This window comes from Pavona decussata, unplaced genomic scaffold (genome assembly GCF_977016875.1).
Source record: "Pavona decussata unplaced genomic scaffold, jaPavDecu1.1 SCAFFOLD_128, whole genome shotgun sequence".
Lineage (NCBI taxonomy): Eukaryota > Metazoa > Cnidaria > Anthozoa > Scleractinia > Agariciidae > Pavona > Pavona decussata.
The window spans coordinates 1263226-1286712 of NW_028145542.1; the positions used below are offsets into that span (position 1 = coordinate 1263226).

General features: G+C 37.9%; 1 protein-coding gene and 1 long non-coding RNA gene across 7 annotated transcripts; both read right to left on the reverse strand.

The window, feature by feature from the left end:
• Positions 1-1851: 1851 nt before the first annotated feature.
• LOC146468857 (ras-like protein 1) lies at positions 1852-15095 on the reverse strand. 6 transcript variants are annotated; one of them, XM_085123930.1, is made up of 5 exons: positions 14986-15095; positions 8179-8412; positions 6987-7082; positions 5618-5849; positions 1852-2692 (listed from the first exon to the last, which is right to left on the reverse strand). In XM_085123930.1, the coding sequence occupies exons 4-5, from the start codon at positions 5837-5839 to the stop codon at positions 2555-2557; spliced, it is 360 nt and encodes a 119-aa protein (XP_084980056.1). In that variant the 5' UTR covers positions 5840-5849; positions 6987-7082; positions 8179-8412; positions 14986-15095; the 3' UTR covers positions 1852-2554. The 6 variants fall into 6 exon arrangements, 4 of the variants coding, with proteins under 4 accessions (XP_084980056.1, XP_084980058.1, XP_084980055.1 ...); XM_085123932.1 differs by lacking the exon at positions 5618-5849; XR_014867336.1 differs by lacking the exons at positions 6987-7082; positions 8179-8412 and adding an exon at positions 3213-3303 and having other exon boundaries at positions 2559-2692; positions 5622-5849.
• Positions 8609-10433, reverse strand: LOC146468858 (uncharacterized). The gene is made up of 3 exons (XR_014867338.1): positions 9989-10433; positions 9147-9343; positions 8609-9115 (listed from the first exon to the last, which is right to left on the reverse strand). It is a non-coding gene; the product is annotated as an uncharacterized LOC146468858 (long non-coding RNA).
• Positions 15096-23487: the final 8392 nt, after the last annotated feature.

The following is a 23487-nucleotide window of genomic DNA, read 5'->3' on the forward strand; positions in this document are numbered from 1 at the left end:
GTTTGGGACATTTCTTTGAAATCACTGTTAGACGGAGTCAAGGCACCAGACTTGGATTTAGACCGTAAGCTACCGTAGTCCGGTCAGAGGCGATTTGTGGTTTATTCATGTACAGTTAATGCCCCATGATTTGAAAACCTTAGTGAATGCTTCGTCGTCACAAATCCCCATGTACTTAGCTTGGCTGGCAATGGACTTTTTCTGTTTCCGATTGCACGATCGCTTCCTTTTTTAGAGAGCTGGTGATTTTGAAAATGGATACGGGGCTTGGGTCCGAGATCAAATTAACTCTACCCGACCTGGTACAGTACAGCATTTACCCCATCCCCACAGCGACATCTCGGCCAGCTCCATTATTATGAGCGACCAATGGCGAGGAAAATCAGCTATAAAGGGAAATCCTGAGGGTCAATTTTCGTGTCTTACAATAAACAACAGGAGATTATTTGTGCGAAAAGCTAAAAACTTGGAACGGATTGATATTTGTTTGGTTGAGAAACTGAAATCACTCACGGCGAACACGTGCTTTCACCTCGCTACTTCTTCCTAACACGAACGATATAAACCGAGCATTAAAGTGTGCTTTTTATGGGAGGAAGAAGCAGGTTAAATTCAGTGCAAGGAATTAATCCGCAAGTTCCTTCTTTGGACCCACGGTTTGCTATTTTTATCGATCTGTAATCGTGTGATTTCCAAGCGGTTTTCAATATTTTTAAGAAATTATTGCCCTCTATATTATCAACACGTAATCGCAATGAGTCCTTGTACAATTGAAGATTAATTTGCGAAAAACTTTGAAAATACGCGTAAAAATTAATCCTTAATTCTACTCGGCTTCATGGGATTTCATACACATACTAGCTCACTCACACACTGACTTGTCAAAGGCTGTTTTGATACCAACCTATATTAATCCCGTTTACTTAACTAAGAGAACTGGTCATAACAAGTTTGTTCGAGGATCCACCTTGTCTGGGGTAGGGGCTATAGAACACACCACCTATTCTGTGAACATTACCAACACAATTTTATTGGCTTTAAAATTTGAGTAATTACGTTGACACAGAAATATTCAGCTAGCAAGAGTCAGCATTGCTAGATAAACAAGAAAAGTGAGGTTCTAATCTCATCGTTATTTTTTACTGCTAAATAGAGGAGTGGCTACGCAATGAAGACACCATCTTTTGAGGTTGAGGAAGAAGAGTGCAGGCAGAGACCACCATCTATTTTGAAGTTTGGTGGGTCCTTTTTGAGTATAGTAGTTTTGACCACTTCCCTAATGCTGTTCTTATCTTATCCGCAATTTAAAACGTCAATCATCCAAACTAATCATATAATTTCAACAATGCACAGCCTCCAACAACTTCAAATTCAACATCAATTCCGCGACCTCGAACTATTTTTGTTTCCCTTCTGAGTTGAAGTCAGCGGGATTCTACTGTGACTCCAAAGCTTGCTATGAGGAATAATCATTAATCATGGAGTGTTTAAGCTCAATGTGAACGCTGCCAAAATTGTTGCCTCCAACAAAATCGTTGTTGACTGTGAGTATTCTTTTTTTTCCCAGGGATGGTTAAGTGGAGCGCGCGCAAAAAAAAAAAAAAAAAAAAAAAAAGAAAAAAAAAAACCTCGTGGGAAGCAATTTTCATGCTGGCTCGCTTTACTATCCCCAAGAAAAAGCAAGGGTCTACTCGCAAATTAAATCACCGAGTAAAATGCATGATCACAGAGCATTCAACCAACATACGTTGGTCTAGCATAATGGGGAGCAGAGTGCTAAACATTCTTACATCGAAATGCACAGAACTGTTGGAACATTTAGCTGGGGTTTCAAACACACTAACGACAATGCTGTCAGGGAATTATTTATTTATTTCCGCAAGTCTTCTGTCGGTACATGTTATATCGAGGAAAATCGAAAGAATCTACTTTGCAGTACAATGTTGACTTGTAGGTAATTTTGTCCCGTGTTTCTGAGGGGTAAATGAGTCTTACTCAGAATAAACCCAACCAGCAATATGTCTCCTGCTACTGATTTTCAAGTACCATTTGTTGACCAGAAAAAAAAAAAAAAAAAAAAAAAAAAAAAAAAAAAAAAGGAGAAAAGAAAAGTCCGGCTAAAGACGAGACACTATAATTTATAAAACAAAGACTAAATTTGAAGATAGCTACTGCCCATAAAGATCCGTAAGAAAGGCAAGTTTTGATATCATAATGTCAAAACAAGCTGCTAAGAATGTCGGCTACTTAGCCCACATACAAACTCTCCTTCCCTAAAGTTGCCCGCAGAGATGTTAACTCGCCCAAAATGTCAAAATATGCCCGTATAAAAGAAGTGCCTGTCTTTAAATAAACAGATGCAATAATGCGACACTCTCAAAAGTAAATAGTGACCTGTATGTAAAATTGGAGCCATGGCTTGGGCGACTTAACTCCACTAAGGAAGAATTGCCATGTAGGAGAAGTAACCGGTTACTATGTCTTGTCGGCAATGAAGTATGAATAGCCTTTCTTAAATGCAAACTACAAAATGAATCCTATTTAAATGCTAATCCTAGAGTAAAAGACATTCCTCTGGTTTGGCCGGTTTGCTCCCAGGATTTCTGGGTACTGTTCTTTCTAACAACGATGGCTGAATTCGCTGGATCTGTTGCATCATCAGCTGGAATGATTGCTCGACATTCAGGCCAGTCTAAAGAAAACACAAAACAAATGTTAGAGCAGCGGCAGTGCTGTGGACACAGCAACACCAAGGCTGCTTTCAAGTGGATAACACAGTTAAATCACGCATGTTTCCAATTGTGAACACCTATATGAATGCTGCTTTTAAGCGTGAACACTGCCTTACCCGTATAAGGCCTGTTTTCAAGTATAAACCTATATCAAGGCTGCTTTCAAGCGTGACACAGCTACATTTCATTGTTTTCAAGTGTGAATATATCTATATAGTAAGAAGGCCGCTTTCAGAAGTGAAGAGAGCACAGCTATATCAGTGCTGTTTTCAAGTGCAAACACAAATATAAACTATCAGGGCTGCTACATGCATTGCCAGAACAGGATTTATTCTAAAAGATGCCATTGCCGGGTTACCGTAAATATAAACAAACAGGCACATACAATTTGCAGAAGTGTGTCAAACGTGGCGCTCAGATTTCACCAAGGCGAGCTATGTTACTGCAAAAAAAGAGTCTTACAGACTAAATGCATCGTACCTTTGGGAACAAGATCGTAATGTTTTGAAATTGTTTTTCAGCGCACTTAAAAAACGCCTACATTACAAATTTCATCTGCTATCAAAGCAACCTATAAAAATGGGGTTGGGTATATTCGTTATAAGTTACATGTACATTGTATGTGCTGGTCACTGGGTATATAGATGTTAACGATACTGGTAAAAAGTCTGAAAACTTGTATGGATTTAACATAGAAGAGGTCCGTTTCTCGTAAGTATTTTTCAGATCCGTTTTCTACCAACTAGTGATCGCTACTTGTGTTTACTGACCCATTGTGATTAACGTTTCAATGTTTGTTAGATGACAAAAATTGTCAGTGATGAAAAAAATATTTACAATTTTTTGGGGTTAAAATAGCTAAAGGAATTTCATTTGGTGTTGATAACACCTTGTTTTCCTTACTTTGATGAGTTTTTACCAACTTGACATTTTCTTTTCAGGAAATAACTAATGCTCCTATTTTCAATCACTTTAAGTAGTTTTAGTTTATATTCTTGGGTTCTTTTACCACATTAATGGCAGTTGATCTTCACTTTAGAAATGAAGATATCCGAATAACGATATCTGTACTTTTAATATGCTTGAAAGTAAATACTACGATTTTTGCGGTGATTATGAAGGTAAATACATGTATCCATTGTGGTAATTCTGCTATCGGCCACCTACTAAATACAGTGTATATAATTTGAGTGGTACATGTAAATTGGACATTATGCACGTTAAAATAATAAATTAATACTTTTTCGGAAATGTTAGGAAACACATCACAGGTCTCAAAGAGGTTGTGTATTAACTTTAGAGACAATGTTTTACCTAACTGGGTACCGGGAAATTACACAATAAGAGGTCTGGAATAGAGTCTGGATTTGGAGAACCAGACGGTGCAACCTCCCAAAAAAATTCTAACGATCAGCCACACTGACAGCAGGCTCATCTTCACAAGGGTTTCTGTTCTGCAGCCAACTCAAAATGTACCAACAGCTAGCCACATTATCAGCCACAGATCATGACTTTCCGGTCACAGTAACTTTCATCAAGACCTCTTTGGACTTGGCTCCATCGACCTGATATCACTATTAAAAGGTTTAAGTTGCCTAATGCTACAAAAATATTCTGAGACTTCTGATGTGAACGATGCTTTGAGTGCTGTATATGAAGTTGTTGTTGTTGTTTTTTTTTTTTGTTTGTTTTGGGTCATATGACCTACAGTGTACTAGGATTGAGGATACTTTTGGGTCGTTTTCGGACCACGAGGTTGTTCTGGAGTATTGTATTTTGTTTTGGAAAAGGATTATACAGTTACTTGGAACCAACGTCGCTGCGGTAATCATTCCACCTTCTAACAGTGTAACCTACCTTGGCTGATGTCTCAATTAATGGGATGTTCACATAAGATGAATTGCAGTATTCTAACACTTCACCTTTCATTACTTCTCTTTCCTCCTCTAAATCTTAGAATGAGAAATCGGAAGTGTGTATCAGTCATCTTGACCCCTTAATTGGTTAAAGGGAAGCAGGAACCAGGGGAATCAGAACTCATTTGGGTTCCCACATACATGTATGTTGGATCTGTCTTGAGTTTCATGGTGTCATTTCCAGCACGCATGCATGTAGCATGTTAATCAGGTGTACAGCGCTGCACATTTATCATATTATTTATTTGCATTCTATCTTTTTACACTTGGTTATTGATTTTTTATTTATTTTTTCTTGTAATATCAGATAATTTACGGTAGGCCAGCAACTCAGTCATAAAAATACAATAAAATAAATAAATAAATAAATAAATCACTTCATTTAAGTGTCAATGTATTTGGTGCAGAGCACTAATTGGGGACACTTTCCAGATCAAATTAGAGTTTAGAAGCGTTGGTTTTTGAGGAGAAGGGAAAACCAGAGCACCCAGGGAAAAACCTCTTGGAGCAAAGACAAGAACCAACAACAACCTCAACCCACAAATGACGCCGACTCTGGGAATTGAACCCTGGCCACACTGGTGGGAGGCGAGTGCTCTCAGCACTGTGTCATCCCTGCTCTCCAGAAATTGTATATGCACATGTATAGCAAAAACAAATGTAAGATTTTTTCAACACACTTGATATTAGGTACATGCAATTTGGCCACTGTAAAGAGATTCGAGTAACTGATGTTTCAACCGTGAGCCTTTTGTGATTCCCTCTTACATGTGCATGTACAAAGGACTAACACTGGAAACATCAGCACTTGAATCTCTTTACATATGTATGGTGTCTGAATCACCTGATTAACTCTATTGATAAAAAAAAAACATTCATTTCCAATCCTTACTGTACAGCACCATTGTTTCTTAAGAAACTAGAGGTAAATCACCCATCAATGTACATGACTTGTATAGAAGAACTTACCAACTTATTTCCAACAATGACCATCGGGATAGCTGAAGTGAGTTGATGATCTTGGATGATCTTGCTTCTGAGATCCTGGAGTTCGTGCCAACCGGATACAGAATTGATGGCAAACAACATTAAGAATGCATCACCTGTCGCTACTGATGAATCACGGAATGAGCTGTATTCTTCCTGCCCTGCTGTATCAACTATCTCCGTGGACATCATATAATTTGCCATTATATTCAATCTGCATCAAAAGATTGTAGAATTAAAATAATTACTAATTTTATAAAACTGGTGAGGCCATCACCTTTGTCCATTTACAAGAGTAACATCACAGCTGCCATTTACTTTACAGATTTTGGGTTAAATTCTGCAAGAGGTGTCTGAAATCTACAATTGAAGGGGTGAGTGGAAAAAAGCCCTAAGTGACATCTGATCTTATGTCAAATTCTCCTTTGCTCATACAAGGAAGAACAAGGCAATTTACTAGGAGAATTAGGCACTCAATCAGATGTCACTTAAGGCATTTTTCCACGCACCCCTTCAATTACATGTACATGTATGGAGGCAATGTAACCCAACACCATTGGAAAAGACAAAATAATCAATTGGCAGTCAATAAGCGCATAAACTTTGCTGCAGTGCATGTATGTGCTAAAGCTGCATTGTACAGTATGTATACCTATTATAATTCAAAGATTTGTCGATAATGTTAAATAACCTCTGCAAACATGGTTAACTTTGAAATTTGTTGCATACTACTCACCTGAAAATGCTACAGTATGCTGGACATGTAACCTACATGTACAGCTATCAGAGCACCTTTCATGTACAGGTAAACATGACTGTTAATGAAACGGTAAAAAAATATCAAAAATGTAATTATTTAATTTACACATCCAATCTGTACATGTATGTGGTGTTAAATCAAGTATATTCTGTAGTTCAAGTAGAAATATCCTGGGTACCCACAAGGTGCGGTGCAGAGGAGTTTTTGTTCTGCAGCCAACTCAAAATGTACCAACAGCTAGCGACGTTATCAGCCACAGATCATGATTTTCCGGTCACAGTAACTTTCCACAAGACCTCTTTGGACCTGGCTCCATCGACCTGATATCACTATTAAGGGGTTGATGTTGCCTAATGCTACAAAATACTTTGAGACTTCTGATGTGAAGGATGCTTTGAGTGCTGTATATGAAGTTGGTTTTTGTTTTGTTTTGGGTCACATGACCTACATTACTAGGATTGAGAATACGTTTTGGGTCACTTTCGGACCGAGGGGTTGTTCTGGAGTATTGTATTTGTTTTAGAAAAGGATTATACAGTTACTTGGAACCAACCTTCAGTAATCATTCCACCTTCTAACAGTGTAACCTACCTTGGCTGATGTCTCAATGAATGGGATGTTCACATCAGATGAATTGCAGTATTCTAACACTTCATCTTTCATAACTTCTCTTTCCTCTTCTAAATCCTAGAATGAGAAATGAGAAATTTGGGAGTGTGTATCAGCTATCTTGACCCCTTAATTGGTTAAAGGGAAGCAGGGACCAGTGGAAACAGAACTCATTTGGGTTCCCATGTACGTGTATGTTGGATCTGTCTTGAGTTTCACAGTGTCATTTCCAGTACGTCTACATGTAGCATGTTAATCAGGTGTAAAGCGCAGCACATGTACATGTTTACTGAACCCTAGTGTTTTTTGTTGTTTTTTTTTTTCTTGCTTTGTGTACATGTTTGTGTGTGTGTCCTATCTGGTTGCGCTGTTTTTTTTTTTTTTTCCTTTTATAATTTAATTGCATCCTATCTATTACACTGGTTTATTTATTTATTTATTTATTTATTTATTTTCTCTTGTAATATCAGATAATTTATGGTAGGCCAGCAACTCAGTCATAAAAATATAATTAAATAAATAAATAAATAAATAAATAAATAAATAAATAAATAAATAAATAAATCACTTAATTTAAGTGTCAATGTATTTAGCGCAGAGCACTACATGTAATTGGGGACACTTTCTAGATCAAATTGGAATTTAGAAGTGTTGGCTTTTGAGGAGAAGGGAAAACTGGAGTACCCAGAGGAAAACCTCTTGGAGCAAAGATCACAACTAACAACAAACTGAACCCACATACAGTGTATGACACTGAGTCTGGGAATTGAACCTGCGGATTGCTGGGAGGCGAGTGCTCTTAGCACTGCGTCATCCCTGCTCCTCTGAAATTGTACATGTACATGCATAGCTGAAACAAATGTAAGATTTACCAACACACTTGATATTAGGTACATGTAATTTTGCCACAGTGACTGTAAAGAGATTTGAGTACTGACGTTTCGAGTGTAAACGCTTTGTGATTCCCTCTTACATGTACAGTAACACTGGAAACATCAGCACTTGAATCTCTTTACATATGTATGGTGTCTGAATCACCTGATTAACTCTGTTGATAAAACCAAACATTCGTTTCCAATCCCCATTGCACAACACTATAGTTTCTTAAGAAACTACATATGTACATGTAACTCCCCCATCAATGTACATGTAAATGTATAGAAGATTAACTTACCAACTTATTTCCAACAATGACCATCGGGATATATAGCTGAAGTGAGTTGATGATCTTGGATGATCTTGCTTCTGAGATCCTGGAGCTCGTGCCAACTGGATACAGAATTGATGGCAAACAACACTAAGAATGCATCACCGCTCGCTACTGATGAATTACGGAATGAGCTGTATTCTTCCTGCCCTGCTGTATCAACTGTATCTCCACATCATCTAATTTTCCATTATATTGAATCTGCATTAAAAGATTGTAGAATTAAAAAAAAATAACTAATTTTATAAAACTGGTGATGTCATCACCTTTCTCCTTTTACAAGAGTAACATCACAGCTGTCATTTATTTTACACATTTTGGGTCAAATTCTGCAAGAGGTGTCTGAAACCTACAATTACATGTACATGTATGGCACTCTCATGTATGGAGGCAGTGTACCCGTACGAAAATGTCTGACCAAACGGGAGCATGAATTCGGCCAGACATTTCAACCTGACACGGGCATAACATTGACCGAACACGAGCAGAACGGGACACAGCGGTAAAGAACCTAACTGGAACAAGACACCTAACCTAAAATGAGCGGGAATTAGCGAGACAAGAGCAGGGCACGAAAAATCGTAAACAACCAGAAAACGAGCATGACACGAGCCTGACATTAGCCGGACAACGTAAATAATCTGTGATGTAATCAGCAAAAATATATCCGGCCTTACTCCAACCTGAATACGGCCGTACAACGCATATATACATAGAAATAACGATTAAATGTTTTATTGATAGATTCATGGAACAAAACTGATACAATAAAAATAAGTTTTTACTATATCCATACAGTGTTAAATCTACATACACAATCTCAAGAAATTAACAAATTTGCGGCGATAATTTTTTATTTTCTTGCATGTGTCAAACTAATTAAAAAATATACACATTCATTGGACTAATTGCAGGAAACTTTTAAAATAATGTACTTATAATTTGCTCAACTTATCCTCGAAAGATTAAATACGACAAAGCAAATGTTCCTTAATAAATATGTATGCTGAATAGACAGGAGATAGATCACTTAGCTGCACGCCGCTACAGTTTTGTGCGTAAATGATCTGGTTGGCGTCGATGGAAGTTAGCTGCTCCTTGACATTTTCGATGCGATGAGAAGCCACGTAATCTGCAAAATAACAAGTGCAAAAGTCTGTGATGCTGCAGTTGTTCTAAATATCCATTCAGATAAGAAAAAAGCTATGCTATCAATATAAAAATGATAGCGCCACGAGTTAAATTGCAAGCGTTTGTGTGCAATTAGTGCAAAGCCCGATCGCCCCGGCGAAGCAGTATAATCTCTCACACGCGTTGCGTGAGCCGGACCTTTCGAAGAGCGATCTTGGGGGAGAGGCAGAGAATGTTGAGGTTTGCGAATATTAAATCAAGTTTATTCAGTTCCAAAAACATGAGTAAAGTGCAAACTCGCCTTTTGTGTGTTTTGGTGTGAGTTCGGTCTAATTATTTTGCAGGGCATAGAGCCTGATTCGAAGATGGTCCGAGGTCACCCGGCCGGGCATACTTTATAACATTTCAAAACACTACTGAATTTTTCGTCGGATAAAAGACGGACGATTTCAATCAATGTAAATCGTAATTGACAAAGCTTTCTAAATTTGAACTCGACCTCTCCTCGTTTTGGCAGCTGAAATTTACCAAACATGGAATTTAGCACAGTTCGGTACACTCAAAAAATCAAATAGATAAAAAGAAAAGAAAAAAATTCGAGTCTAAAGGACTGACATTTATTTTATAACAAGATAATGTAGCTTACCTCTCCCCTAAACCTTTGGGATGGTTGCTAAGAACCTCTTCTTGCTTCCATTTTCCTCAGGCTGCAGATGTATTCGACATATATCTCGCTTGCTTTCAGATCCTCGCAATTTACATTTACATGTAAAATGCTTTATACACTTTCGTTTGAATCAAAATAAAGGCACGCGAACTGCGACATTCTAAAACTTTGTTAAATCCTTGAAGAGATCTTAAAAACACTGAGGAAGAAGCGATCACTGCTAACTTAACAAGCCTAAAAGAAAGACGGTAACTGCAATTGCACTGTTTCGCGCGCTCACATTGAAAATACGGTTAAAACTCCAAGCGCCAAATATTAGTAACTGTAACCGTCAAGTGATCTCGAAGCTAACCAATCAAAAATGAATTTAAACAATGAGATACTTATCTGCAACATGTCGATGTCTCTTATGGCATTTGGTTGATAAAACCGCTTGCTGGGAATCAAAACAATGCATCGTCGTACGTGCAGTGTGTGACGTACGTTGCTCTTGGAATCCAGCGAAACGACTTCTTTGCGGATTCAGCTGGCGGAATGCCCTGATTTTCAAAACATTTGTCAAGAAGGAACTCGGTTTTTTTTTTCAGTGTCCTGCATGAATGGGGTCAAGTTTGGGATTTCCAAAGTTTGCGGTCCGTCGAGCAGCGTGATGACCGTAATACCATATGCAGGTGTGTTTATAAACAACGCTGTTCGTGCTTTATATTCCCTGACACTATAACAGCTAGTCTTAACAATGTCTTTGCGATCAATTTCATTGAAAAGAAACCAAACGTACCTTGTCTGGCTCCTTCCAATCTCGTGTCAGGCTCTTATCAGGCCCGTGCCTAGCTACTTATTAAAGTTATTAAATTTGGAAAAGTAATTTGAGGTTGTTTGGCCCTTGTTCTGTTCCTGTAAGTGTCTTGTGCGGCTGCCGTGACCCAGACACGAGCATAACATTTGTCTGGCTTATTAGCTTGGAGCCAGACATTTTTTTTGCCCAGTTCTTGTTTTGCTGATGTTTGGTTCTATCAACGGTATTCCCGCCGAAGTCAGGCCGGATTTTGCCTCTGTCAGGTCCAAAATTTTCGTACGGGTAGTCCAACATCATTGGAAATAAGAAAAAAATAATCAATTAGTAGTCGACAAGCACATAAACTTTGCCGCGTTGTACAGTATGTATTCCAATTTTATAACTCAGAGATCTGACAATTAAAACTAATGCCCCGGGCTCTGCAAACATGGTTAATTTTGAGATTTGTTGCATACCACACACCTGAAAATGCTACAGTATGCTGGAAATGTAACCTACATGTACAGCTATCAGAGCAACTTTCATGTGCAGGTGTACATGACTGTTAATCAAACGGTAAAAAAAAAAGGAAAAAAATGTAATTATTTAATTTACACATCCAATCTGTGTACATGTGGTGTTAAATCAAGACAGTATATTCTGCAGTTGAAGCAGAAATAACCTGGGTACCCACAGGGTGCAGAGAAGTCAAATTTGATTTACATCCGGGATAAATTCACTGCAAAATTGCACAGCAAAGTAAGTTTGTTGATACAAAAACGTGATCGAACAAAGGATCATGACCAAGACACAAGGTGCATGCATCAATGACTGAGATATGTCCAGAAGTGCACGCTAATGAGATTCACGAACTGTATGATAAGGTGTCCCCTAACCTTAATTCTCACGAAAACACAGGGTGTAATTCTGTTAACCCTTTAAGCCCTAACAGTGATCAGCATCAAATTTCTCCTGGTAAAATAAATGTTTATTCAATCCCTGTGGTCATGAGAATTAAGGATACAATCACCCAAGATGAATTCTCTTGATATTTTAATAACTTCTACCCAGTACTTGTAATCAAGTATAAGAAAAATATAGGGACAAGACAGGAGAGTTTGTCCTTTGATATTAGGGCTTAAAGGGTTAAACATGAAGTCATATGAAAACAACAAAAGGCCTGTTTTATATGAAGTACCAAATTCGAGATTGGGTGCATTTGGGGGTGCATCATCGTAGCTTACACACAGGCGACCATTGCCGGCTATGTAATCTTTCAACAACGCCCTGTGGGGCACCAAGCCTTAAGGTCTCCAATGGGGCCTGGTGGGTCCACAGTAACCATTTTCTAGTAAGAATAAACCTGTTAATTACAGTACACATTAGCAACAGACATGTATAAGACTTAACAAAACACAAAATTAATAGTTTTGCTTGTCTCTCACTACAGATCACTCTCCACAACTCAGATGCATACCTCCTTTCTATGTGTGTCCCCTAACACCCAATATGTGGAAAGAGTACAACAAGACATGGTTTACACACTGTAGTTCACAACGTGGTTATACATGTACCACCAGATTATAATAGGATCCCATCAAGAGAAGAAGAAAATGAAAAGGAGAACATACATCTACAAAGTGATGTTTTTGTGGTTAGGAACTGTTAGTGAAAACTACAGAATTATAAGCTGATGTTGAAAATGAGGTTAAGTTTTAAAAGTACATGTACATGTACAGCAGAACCCCTGGTAATACAACTACAACCACCTTCGGACAGTAAAAATCGTGAAATAACCCCTCGCCCATGGAATTCCATGGCAATAGCTCCATGGAGTTGCTGCATGGAATTTAATGGAAAATTTTCCATGGAATTCCGTAGGCAAAAGTTCCATGGAACACAACTGCATTCATAATGAATTTCCATAGAATTTGATGGAAAGACAAAATCCATAGAATTCAGTGATGAAAACATTTCACTGATCATGCTTTGCCATAAAATGCTATGGAAACAGCTTTAATAATTATTATAAAGCTTAAAATTATACTAAAGGCTTTGACCACATTTAGAGACTGAAGGGGCACACCAATTTATTACTTTTCTGTGATCAGGCTTTACATTCACAGTTATTTGCTATTACTGAGATTAATATTTTTCAGTGATGAAAATTATTGTAGCTAAATATATATAATTTTGTAACTGTTATAAACTGAAATTAATATACATAAAAATTATTGAATTTATACTACAGGATAAATACTGCATAAAATAAGCTACGTGTACATGTAGTATAAAATATTTCAAATTAAAAAAAAATGAATTGAAATGGTGCATTAAAAGGTTTGAAAAGAGAACAAGTTTTATTTTTTTAAACCCCACAAAATTCATGCTAGACTTTGCTAGAATTATGGCGAATTTCCTTGAGCGTGGGGTTTAGGCTATTTATAATTATTTGTGCCTCTGTCCTATCTGGCCATCACTCTTTCACTAATCCAGCAAAGAAAAATGATTATTTTACAGTCTTAATTTATTGACACTAATTTATTACGAAAAGTTCAATCATGTTTCACTGGTTGCTGGATTCATAAGAAGGGGTGTGTGTTGATAAATTCACATATCATGTCTCTCAAAAAATACTTAACAATTTGTATGTTAGTTGTTTCTGTAACTGATGCATGTAGAAAACTAAAATATTCCTTTCACTCTCCGAAAAGTAAGGGGTGGGGCTGAAGTCCCCCCAGTCTCACCCCCTCCACAGTCCCTGATCTTGTAAGAGTATTTACTGGAGCCTCCAAATCTCCTTTCCAGGCCCTTATAATATTATTACTGTGGATGTACAGTTTTTGAATTGGGTGCTTTTCCAGAGACCAAGTGTGAAAATTTCATCCATTTTACAATAGAATACAAATTTTATTAACACTGATCCCCAAACAGGCTTTTCGGCATTAATCATCTAAGAAAAATTATTATAATATGTGAGATTATAAGAGAAATTACAATAGGATTATGATAACATAAAATAAGATAAAAATACAATACAATCACCATAAAAATAATACAACAAAAACTTTAAACATCTTCCACAGGAGGATTGTTTACATTGTTGAAAAGGGAAGTTAAGTTAATTGGTTATTTGTTCCTGAGTAGTAGTAGCAGAAATCACGATTCATAAAAAAATGAATCAGTTAAAATAGAGTCCAACGGTCATAAGTGACTAATAGGCCTTATCACGGTTTTCGACGCCATTTTGACGGGTAGGCAAACAGGCTTGAAATAACAGTGTTTGTATGGAAATCCGATGTCAAATAATTTTCATAAAACCTCGCTTCTGAAAAATTCATGAATTGGAAACTTTTGGCACTAGGAAAAGGATTTTAAGAACGAAATTGGAGGGATGTAGCTGTGCTAGGAAGCGTCCAGTCGTGTTTTGAACTTTCCATACATTTGTCTGTAAAGCGAACCAGCCGTGAACTGGTACTAAAAATAGTTCGCGGGAAAAAATACAGAGAAATGTATGGAAAGTTCAAAACTAGACTGGACGCTTTCTGGCACAGCTACATCCCTCCAATTTCGTTCTTAAAATCCTTTTCCTAATGCCAAAAGTTTCCAATTCATGAATTTTTCAGAAGCGATGTTTTATGAAAATTATTTGACATCGGATTTCCACACAAACACTGTTATTTCAAGCCTGTTTGCCTACCCGTCAAAATGGCGTCGAAAACCGTGATAAGGCTTATTATCTTGTTGAGCAGGATTTGGTGACTTCAGTACACTCTTGAGAATTGGCCTTGATAACACTATTGAGTTAAAAAACTGTAGTAAAACAGAAAATTGAGCGCTTTAAGTGAGTTCTTCTGAGTGATCACAGTGATCTTGTTAGTTTCTGAGTAAAATGAGGGTAGTTAGCCTTTAACTGACATCTGAGGTGGCAGTTACAAAAATATACACCCAATGGGCATGAAGTTGATCATGATCTCCATGCAACTTCATCCAAATCAAGATCACGTAAGTCTTCAGCTTATACCAAGACATTATATTAAACCGGCTACAAATAATAATATTTATTACCCCGTTAAAACAATTGCAAAGGCTTGGTATTAAAAATCTCCAATTTGCTCTATAAAACTCAAGAGGGGCAATTTCACTCGCCCAGAAGATCTATAAAATCACACATTTTCACGCAGTCTTTCATCAATCTTACCTCTTTATAAAAGTAGTTATCCACATTTGCTGCTTTTATCCATCATTTTTTAGCTTAACAGAGGTAAAAATCCAGCGGAAATGTCTCCTGAACGCTCGAATCCCGCCAAAAATCTCAGTGTATGTAAATGAAACGAGTCTTTTCCCGAGCCTGCAGTGCAATATCTGCTGACCAAAATGGCTTTGTTCATGCCCAGTCTTCCCAGTCTGAATGAAATCCAAGATGGCTGCCGGTACTCAGTGACTCTAGTCGCTTTCTTAATTACTCATTCTAAAAGCTAGCATTGTGCATGGAGGTCGTTGGAATTATGATTCAAAGCATTGCTGTTCTTTTTGGCATTAAATGGAGTCAAGATTCATCAAAGGTTTGAAACTAATAGTGTTTTCATAAGTGGAGTTTAGTTTACGACCAATAATTGAAGGTCTGAGAGCATAACCGACTTATGTTATGTCGAATTTTAGCGCGGCTTTCGGTTTCGCACAGATTTGTCCGAATTTTGGCTCTCCCTGGTTTGGAAAACATTTCGCGGTTTTACAATCGTGGACAAAACTCCTTGAGAAAACCAAACACGAACAGAACAAAAACCACTTCCTTACTTCTCCCTCCCACCCCCTCCCCCTATGCAATGACAACCGAACACAGACAGCCAAAAAAACACTCACTTACTGTTTCTCCCTTCATAATTCTACCGCATTACTTCTCCCTCCCCCCCTCCCCCTTATGCAATGTTGATGTGGGAAGCGATGCTTGCCAGGAAACTGTTCGTGACCCAAAAGACAACATTGAGTCAGGGGGGGGGGGGGGGAGGGGGATTTGGTAGTTTGCTTTTCTACAAGTGAACGCGCTTGGAAGGCAAATTTTTTATAGGTTTTGTCCACGTCAGACTCGTTTTCCAAATTATCGGTAGGCTAAAAGTTTCCACTGTCCACGAGCCGTGTTTAGTCGCACCAGTTGTTGTTGCTATAAGTAACGTTTGAGATGATATCATGGTTTGCTTTTGTGGGTTGTAACAAGCCCAAAATAGATCAAGGCAGTCGGGATAAACAACTTGCGTATCGTACTGGCTAGTTGCTTTCGCTTTTGTTTGTTGAAGTTTGAAAACGCACGACATCTATGAATCTTTTCGGAAAAGTTACGAAATTGACGAATGCAGTTCACAGGAACTGGTGGAAATGTTGTCCAAAGAATCCCTCCTTGGTAAGGCGAATTTTTCAATTCGATTATTAAATCCCGCGGGAGCATCAGAGACAAATCCCGCCATATACAAGGTGTTTTGCAAGCCTTAGTTGTGGTTTGCCAGGCTTGAAATTCGGTATGTAACGATTAACTTGACAATTTCAAGGCAATGATTCAATAAAAGTACGATTAACATAGATTTTCAACGGTTAACACCGACTGGTGGTAAAAAGAATAGATAGTCTTTACCTTTTTAATAGAACTGCCGTTAATCGTTGTTAATCGTTGAAATGGCTACATGTCTTCCTGTTAATCGTGTAGAATGCTAGTATTTTGCGTTATCAAGAGTGATATGTCGACAAACGGGACAAAGCTGGATTTTACGCCAGGAAATGGACACATTTTCTCTTGGAGAATGTAACTGTTTACATTTGGGACATTCCTGTCACGTACGTAGTAGTTTGTAACAGAATCAAATAAAAGCGTGGCAGCATTCTTTTCGTTGCTCCTGCGAAAAACACCGCTTTCGTGTGCCGTGTTTCAAAGACAACGAGTGTATATTGAATACAAGTATTTAATCCTCAGTGCATTGTCCTTTTGGTCATCCAGTGTCTATAATGTTACCGATATATCTTTACAAGATGGTAAAATTTTTCAATGGCATCAATACGAAACACAAAGCGGCGTGAAAAAATACTGGACAATGGTTTTCAATCAAATTGCAGTACACATACAAAAGTTTGGACAAATCCGAGCTACATCGAAAAACGGGCTGAAATTCGACATAGGTCGGTTATGCTCCCAGCCCTTCAATTGTAAGCTTTGTTTTTTTAGTATATAACGCTGTCCTTGAATTATGAAAGGAAGCCAGTTGCAAATACTAATATCAGTTACTCATCTTGGTTTTATGTCTTTATATGTTCAATTTAAATAACATACAAATACAGCTCACTCTTGTGGTATAGACAACAAGTATACATCCTTGCTTTTTCTTCCAAACCATTTGTTATTGTTGCATATTAAATTTGCCATGGAATGGGTAAATATATGGTTCAGATTAAAACTTACAACAAAGAAACTGTCAATGGTAAATTCCAGTGTACAGTAAAGTTCTGATAGGTTTGGGTACAAAACAGCTGCCTCAAAATCATATTTTGTTATACAGTACCGCTTGAGACTATTGGAACATTTGCACGCGGTAAAACCTCGTCTTTGCCAAACATGATTGCCGCGAATTCACCACGGTGGGACGAAAACCACAACCGCGGCAAAGACGAAAGCAACCGAAAGCCGCGGTGAATTTAAGACGCGGCAATGCCTCGGTAAAAATACAATAATGATTAATTACAATTGTCAGGGTATTGTCAAACATTATCTCACCTCTCATCCTAAAGAAGTCCTGAAACAAAAGAATTTGTAAAGACTCACCGAATTGGAAACCGAATGACCGATAACAATTCGTTTGGCAGACTGACGAAAGTTTTTTTTTTCTGCATTTGGAACATGTTCAGTTTTTGTCACGCTACAGGCAAATTAATCACAGAGCAAAAGACATACAGTAGTTTCAGTTTAATTCTTGCTGTTTACGCCACTCAGTCAAGAAAGATATTCTATTCGTTTGATAAACCTCCTGATAACCCTCCCTCCTGATGTAAAGTGCGCAACAAAGTAGATGAGGATATTTAATACTTCAATCAAAATAGCGACGTTGAATTAAAAATATGCAATCGGTTTTCAGTACGGACGCGGAGAAAGACATACATGTAGTGAAAATCCCTCCAAATTTATTGCCAATGTATCAAGTTTCATTCAGCAACAACACAACGTGAAAAAAAAGTTATAATATATTAAAAAAGTTACGGCGGTTCTTGGAAGGAAACCTGGACGTTTGTTATTCAGCCACAACGGGAGTGGTAGTGCCTTTTCACTTATGCCCAACAAGTCCCATTGTAATTCCTTCAATAAGACCTGGAAGTGCTCTCTTCTTTCGTTGACTAGCATTCAAGCTTTCACTGACCTTTGCGTTGCTTCGCGTATCAAAAGGAATTAATTGTGCAAGTGAAGTTTAATGAACTGTTTTGCGCGTTAAGCAAATAACTTTTGGCATAATCCGAAATATTATTACATTTACCAGTTCAATTCACGAGTTCGCTCACAGGGTGCTTTGATTATTTCCCTTGAGAGCGAGTGCGCTTCCGTGAAATTTATCACACCTAAAAGCCGACAGTTCACTTAAGGCTGGTTTCCATATGATCGCGGATCGCAGATCGCAGATCGCAGATCGCAGATCGCAATAAGGTCTGCAATCATATGGAAACTACTTCTGCGATCGTCTGCGATCCTGCGATCGCGATCGCAGAAGATAGAACCATGTTCTATCTAAAGGCTGGTTTCCATACGATCGCAGACCTTATTGCGATCTGCGATCCGCGATCATATGGAAACCAGCCTTTATTGTCCTCGAAGAACATGAAAACAAAGCGAACAATAGCCTATTCAAACCCAACCACGTCCTGTCCTTCACCGCGGCTTAAGTCAGCCGGAAAAAAACTAGGCAAAACCGGGGTTTTCATTGCGGTTAGACAGGGTTTTGCCGAGGGGAAACCGCAGATCAAGACCGCGATTCGACCGAGGCAAAATCGTGGCAAATGGTCCAATAGTTTCAGGCGTTACTGTAGCTGAACAAATAATATGAAATGTACATTCAGTAAATCAAGCTTAAACTCAGCTGAATAAAATAGTAATAAAATATAATGCGTTATTTAACCATGCATAGGAGATTAAACAGAGTTAAATAGACTATTTTATACATATTTTGCAAATTTAAATTATTCATATTTTTGCTGGAACTGGCCATAACCAGTATGCTATCTGCAGAAAAATATAAATAACAATGTTGTTATCTTCTCCACTGCTATTCATGATCAGTGAATACTTAAGGATGTTGCCAATTTAAGGTACAGTACCGCTTGAGACTCAGGGGTTTACCTACATGTAAAACACGGAATCCAGAATCCGGAATCCGGAATCCAGATCCAATCAGCATACGACAAGTTAAAGAAAAAAAAAAGGAAAAGAAAGTCTTTTCTGATTTACAAATTCCTCATATTTGATTTTAAAATACGTAGATTGGTGTCGTTCTGGTGTGTTTCAAAGTTTTTCGCTTTAAAGGGACTGCCTTAGAATATTGACACCATAGGCTTAACTGCAGCAATTAAAATCTTAGGAAAACTTTTGAAAATTTCACTGGGCTCCTGACTGATTTTTTAGTTTTTCAAGAAAATTTAACCTTCGTTGAAATTTTCATGTCAACGAATTTTCATTTATTTATTTAATATTTATTTATTTTTATTCCGGATTCCGGATTCCGTGCATTAGGTAAACCCGAAACTCAGCAGTGGACCATTTGCACCCGGTAAAACCTCGTCTTTGCCGAACGTGATTGCCGCGAATTCACCGCGGTGGGATGAAAACCGCAACTGCGGCAAAGACGAAAGCAACTGAACGCCGTGGTGAATCAGACGCGGCAATGCCTCGGTAAAAATACAATAATGACTAATTACTATTGTCAGGGTATTGTCAAACATTATCTCACCTTTCATCCTAAAGAAGCCCTTAAACAAAAGAATTTGTAAAGACTCACCGAATCGGAAACCAAACGACCGATAACAATTTGTTTGGCAGACTGACAGAAGTTTTTTTTTTTTTTTTTTCTGCATTTGAAACATGTTCAGTTTTTGTCACGCTACAGGCAATAATCACAGAGCAACAGAAATAGTTTCAGCCTAATTTTTGCTGTTTACGTCATACGGTAAAAAAAAGATATGCTATTCGTTCAATAAGCCTCCTGCATGATGTAAAGTGCGCAACAAAGTAGTTAAGAGTAACACTTCAATCGAAATAGCGATGTTTGTACCATTTCAATTCAAAATATGCAATCGGATTTCGGTACGGACGCGGAGAAAACCAGTTCAATTCACGAGTTTGATCACAGAGCACTTTGATTAATTCCCTTCTGAGCCCGAAAGCTTCCGTGAAATTTATCACACTTAAACCTGACAGTTTTGCTTATTGTCCTCGAAGAACTTGAAAACAAAGCAGGCAATAGCCTATTCAAACCCAACCGCGTCCTGCCCTTCATGCCGCGGCTTCAGTCAACCGGAAAAAAGCTAGGCCAAACCGGGGTTTTCGTTGCGGTTAGACGGGGTTTTGCTGAGGTGAAACCGCAGATCAAAACCGCGATTCGACCGAGGCAAAATTGCGGCTAATGGTCCAATAGTTTCAGGCCTTACTGTATCTTTAACTGTCAAGAACAATTTATTTAATTATTATACTTTAGATCCAGTAATTATTTAACTTTCAAGAACAATAAGTATCAATAAATTAACATGCCTTTGTCAATAATTATGTTGAAAGCCAAACAGCTTAATACAAAATGCAAGACTCCAATATATGCATTTATGTTTAAAGAACATGTTTCAGTTGTCCATTGTTTTGTAAAAAAAAAAATGTTAATTTATTTTTAACCCCAATAATTGGAAAGGAGATTGAGAAAATAGTAAAATGTTTCTGAGGGCACAGCTATTTATATTAGTTTTGTCATAATTGTCATTCAGATTATGCATTTCATTTGAACTTAACCTCCACACAGACATTTAATTCCATGGCATTTTATACAACAAAGAGTATAATTACTGACATAACTTAATTCATGGTCCCTCCATGGAACATTAGATTGTCAAGTACTCCATGGAATTCTATGGACACACCCGATGGACACTCCATGAAGTTTAATAGAATCCCATGGACTTCCATGGAATTCCATGGAAACTCCATGGAGTTCCATGGAATTCCATGAAGTCCATGGAATTCCATGGGGTTATTTCGCATGGGAATTGTACTCATAAGAACAGGGTAGTCGGATTGATAATGTTGTGAAAGAAAGGAAGGGACCGGATGTTCCATTTGTTTGGGGCACAAAAATGTGGTCATAATGACGAGGTAGCCTAAGGCGGGGTTCCACTGTAGCTGAAACTGAAAAGTTTGGAGAGCTTGCATACCATGTAGCAACCATTTGTATTTCAAATGGAGATGCACTATTGTGTGGTTCCAGAAAATATCCATACCCCACCCACGGAAGGGATTTTTCATATGCCCCCCCCCCCCCCCGCTTCCCCCTGGATTTTCTAAAATCAGCCCACAAAATACACCCCCACTCCCCTCCGGAAATTCCAATTTTTTTGCACACCCCCTGGAAATATTTCTATTTGTAGTAAAAGCAAGAAGTATTAGCTTATTTATTGTTCACGAAGCCGAATTTTGATGCTTACGTGTGTTTTCTAGTAAATTAGCGTATACTGTGACCAACATATAAGCAAAAGTCGCGTGCCGCGTGGTAACGTACATGTACTTATCAAAAATGCATATCTTCATTACAACCAATTCCGCTTCATTATCCTGACAAAACAGCAACACTTCAATATAAACGAGCAATCAAACGGGAAATCAGTGAAAGTAATTTGCTTAGGGATAAAAATAAAACCTAAAAACAATCTTTTTTATGTCCACAAAACACATACACTGTAATTATATAGTATTACACTGTTTTATATTTTTAACAACAAGCTTGAGATTCTCAATATAGGGTTTACCTAAAATAGGGAATCCGGAAACCGGAATCCAGAATCCAGAATCCGGAGACCGGAATCCGGATTCCGGAATAAAAAAAAAAAAAAAAAAAAATGAAAACTCGTCAACATGAAAATTTCAACGAAGGTTAAAGTCACTTGGGAAACAGTCTTTATAGCTCTTGAAAAATTATAATATCAGTCAGGAGCCCAGTGAAATTTTCAAAAGTTTGCCTAAGATTTCAATTGCTGCAGTTAAGCCTATTGTGTTAGTATTCTAAGACAGTCCAAGCGTAAAACTTTAAAACACACTAGAACAACACCTATCTATGTTTATAAAATCAAATACACGGAATCCGTAAATCAGGAAAGACTTTCTTTTCTTTCTATTTTTCTTTTTTTTTTTTTAACTTGCCGTATGCTGATTGGCTTGTGAGTAGGGGATTTTCGTTCTTTTGGAAGAGCTACACGTAGGGGAGAGAGATGTGTACGATTGGTGGTGTTTTGACAGGTACAGAAGGCAAATTAGCGCATTCACAATGGTGACGATAGAAATATATCTTTACACGTGTCATAACATTGCGACTAACGTATATTACGGTTCAACAAATTGTTTGGGCATAAGGGTGGGAATGGGGCTTAAAATATTTAGACTTATTACCATTCAATCAAAATCAATAGATTTACGGCTTCCAAGGTATCTGGAATTAGAGGATATAATTAAAAGAATCGTTTGTTATGACGCGTTGCAGTAGCCGTTCAGGTTGAGATATTGGCAGCGAAACTGTCCTTTATAAATAATTGTGCTTATTTCAACAAACTTCAGGGAAGAGCATCAACGTCATGTCGCACGAAAACGGCAATAGTTTACCCAGAAATAGAATACACAAGCGAGAAAGCAAGCGCATAAATAAATTTTAAAGTAACCCAACTAAAGTCTGGGCTAAAGTTCATCAGATACGACAGTACTTTTTTCGTTCACAGAATGTATCCCAGTTATTATCTACCAATTATACTCCATGTTGACGCTCAAAGTTATTCGTTAAACATTGTAAGACTAATAGTTTTTCCTCAAGCGATCCCGCCGAGTCAATCGTTGAACGGTTTAAGCTGTCCGTTTTTAGACTTCGATCAACCGTTTAACGGTGTGAGCTATCCGTTTTTGGACTTTGGTCAACCGTTTAACGGTTTGAGCTATCCGTTTTTGGACTTTGGTCAACCGTTTAACGCTTCAAGCTAACCGTTTATTTTTTTGCTTGACCGTTTAACGCTTTAAGCTATTCGTTTTTGGACTTTGGTCAACCGTTTAAATTTTTTGCTATCCGTTTAAACGGTTTTGGAAACCGTTTGAAATGCTTGAGTGAACCGTTTAGTATCCGTTTACAGCCGTTTTTATTGACTGTTTAACGGAAAAGCGTTAGTGTCCGTTTTCCCAAAGAGGGTCACATCTAAATCCTGCTATTGTGATTATTAAATTATGCGAAATCGTTCACAGGCTCCTGAAGTTCTTACTGTATTTCAAAAAGGGCTATCGACATAAAACGTTTCCTTTGTACCGGCAGCTCGACACTCTTTTGTAAAAAGATGCATAAATGAATACATGCATACATGTTTGAACATACGAATGTATGCCGGCAGGCATGACAGACCCATGAGCGAGTGAGTGAGTGAGTGAGTGATGGAACGAAGGGAATGAATG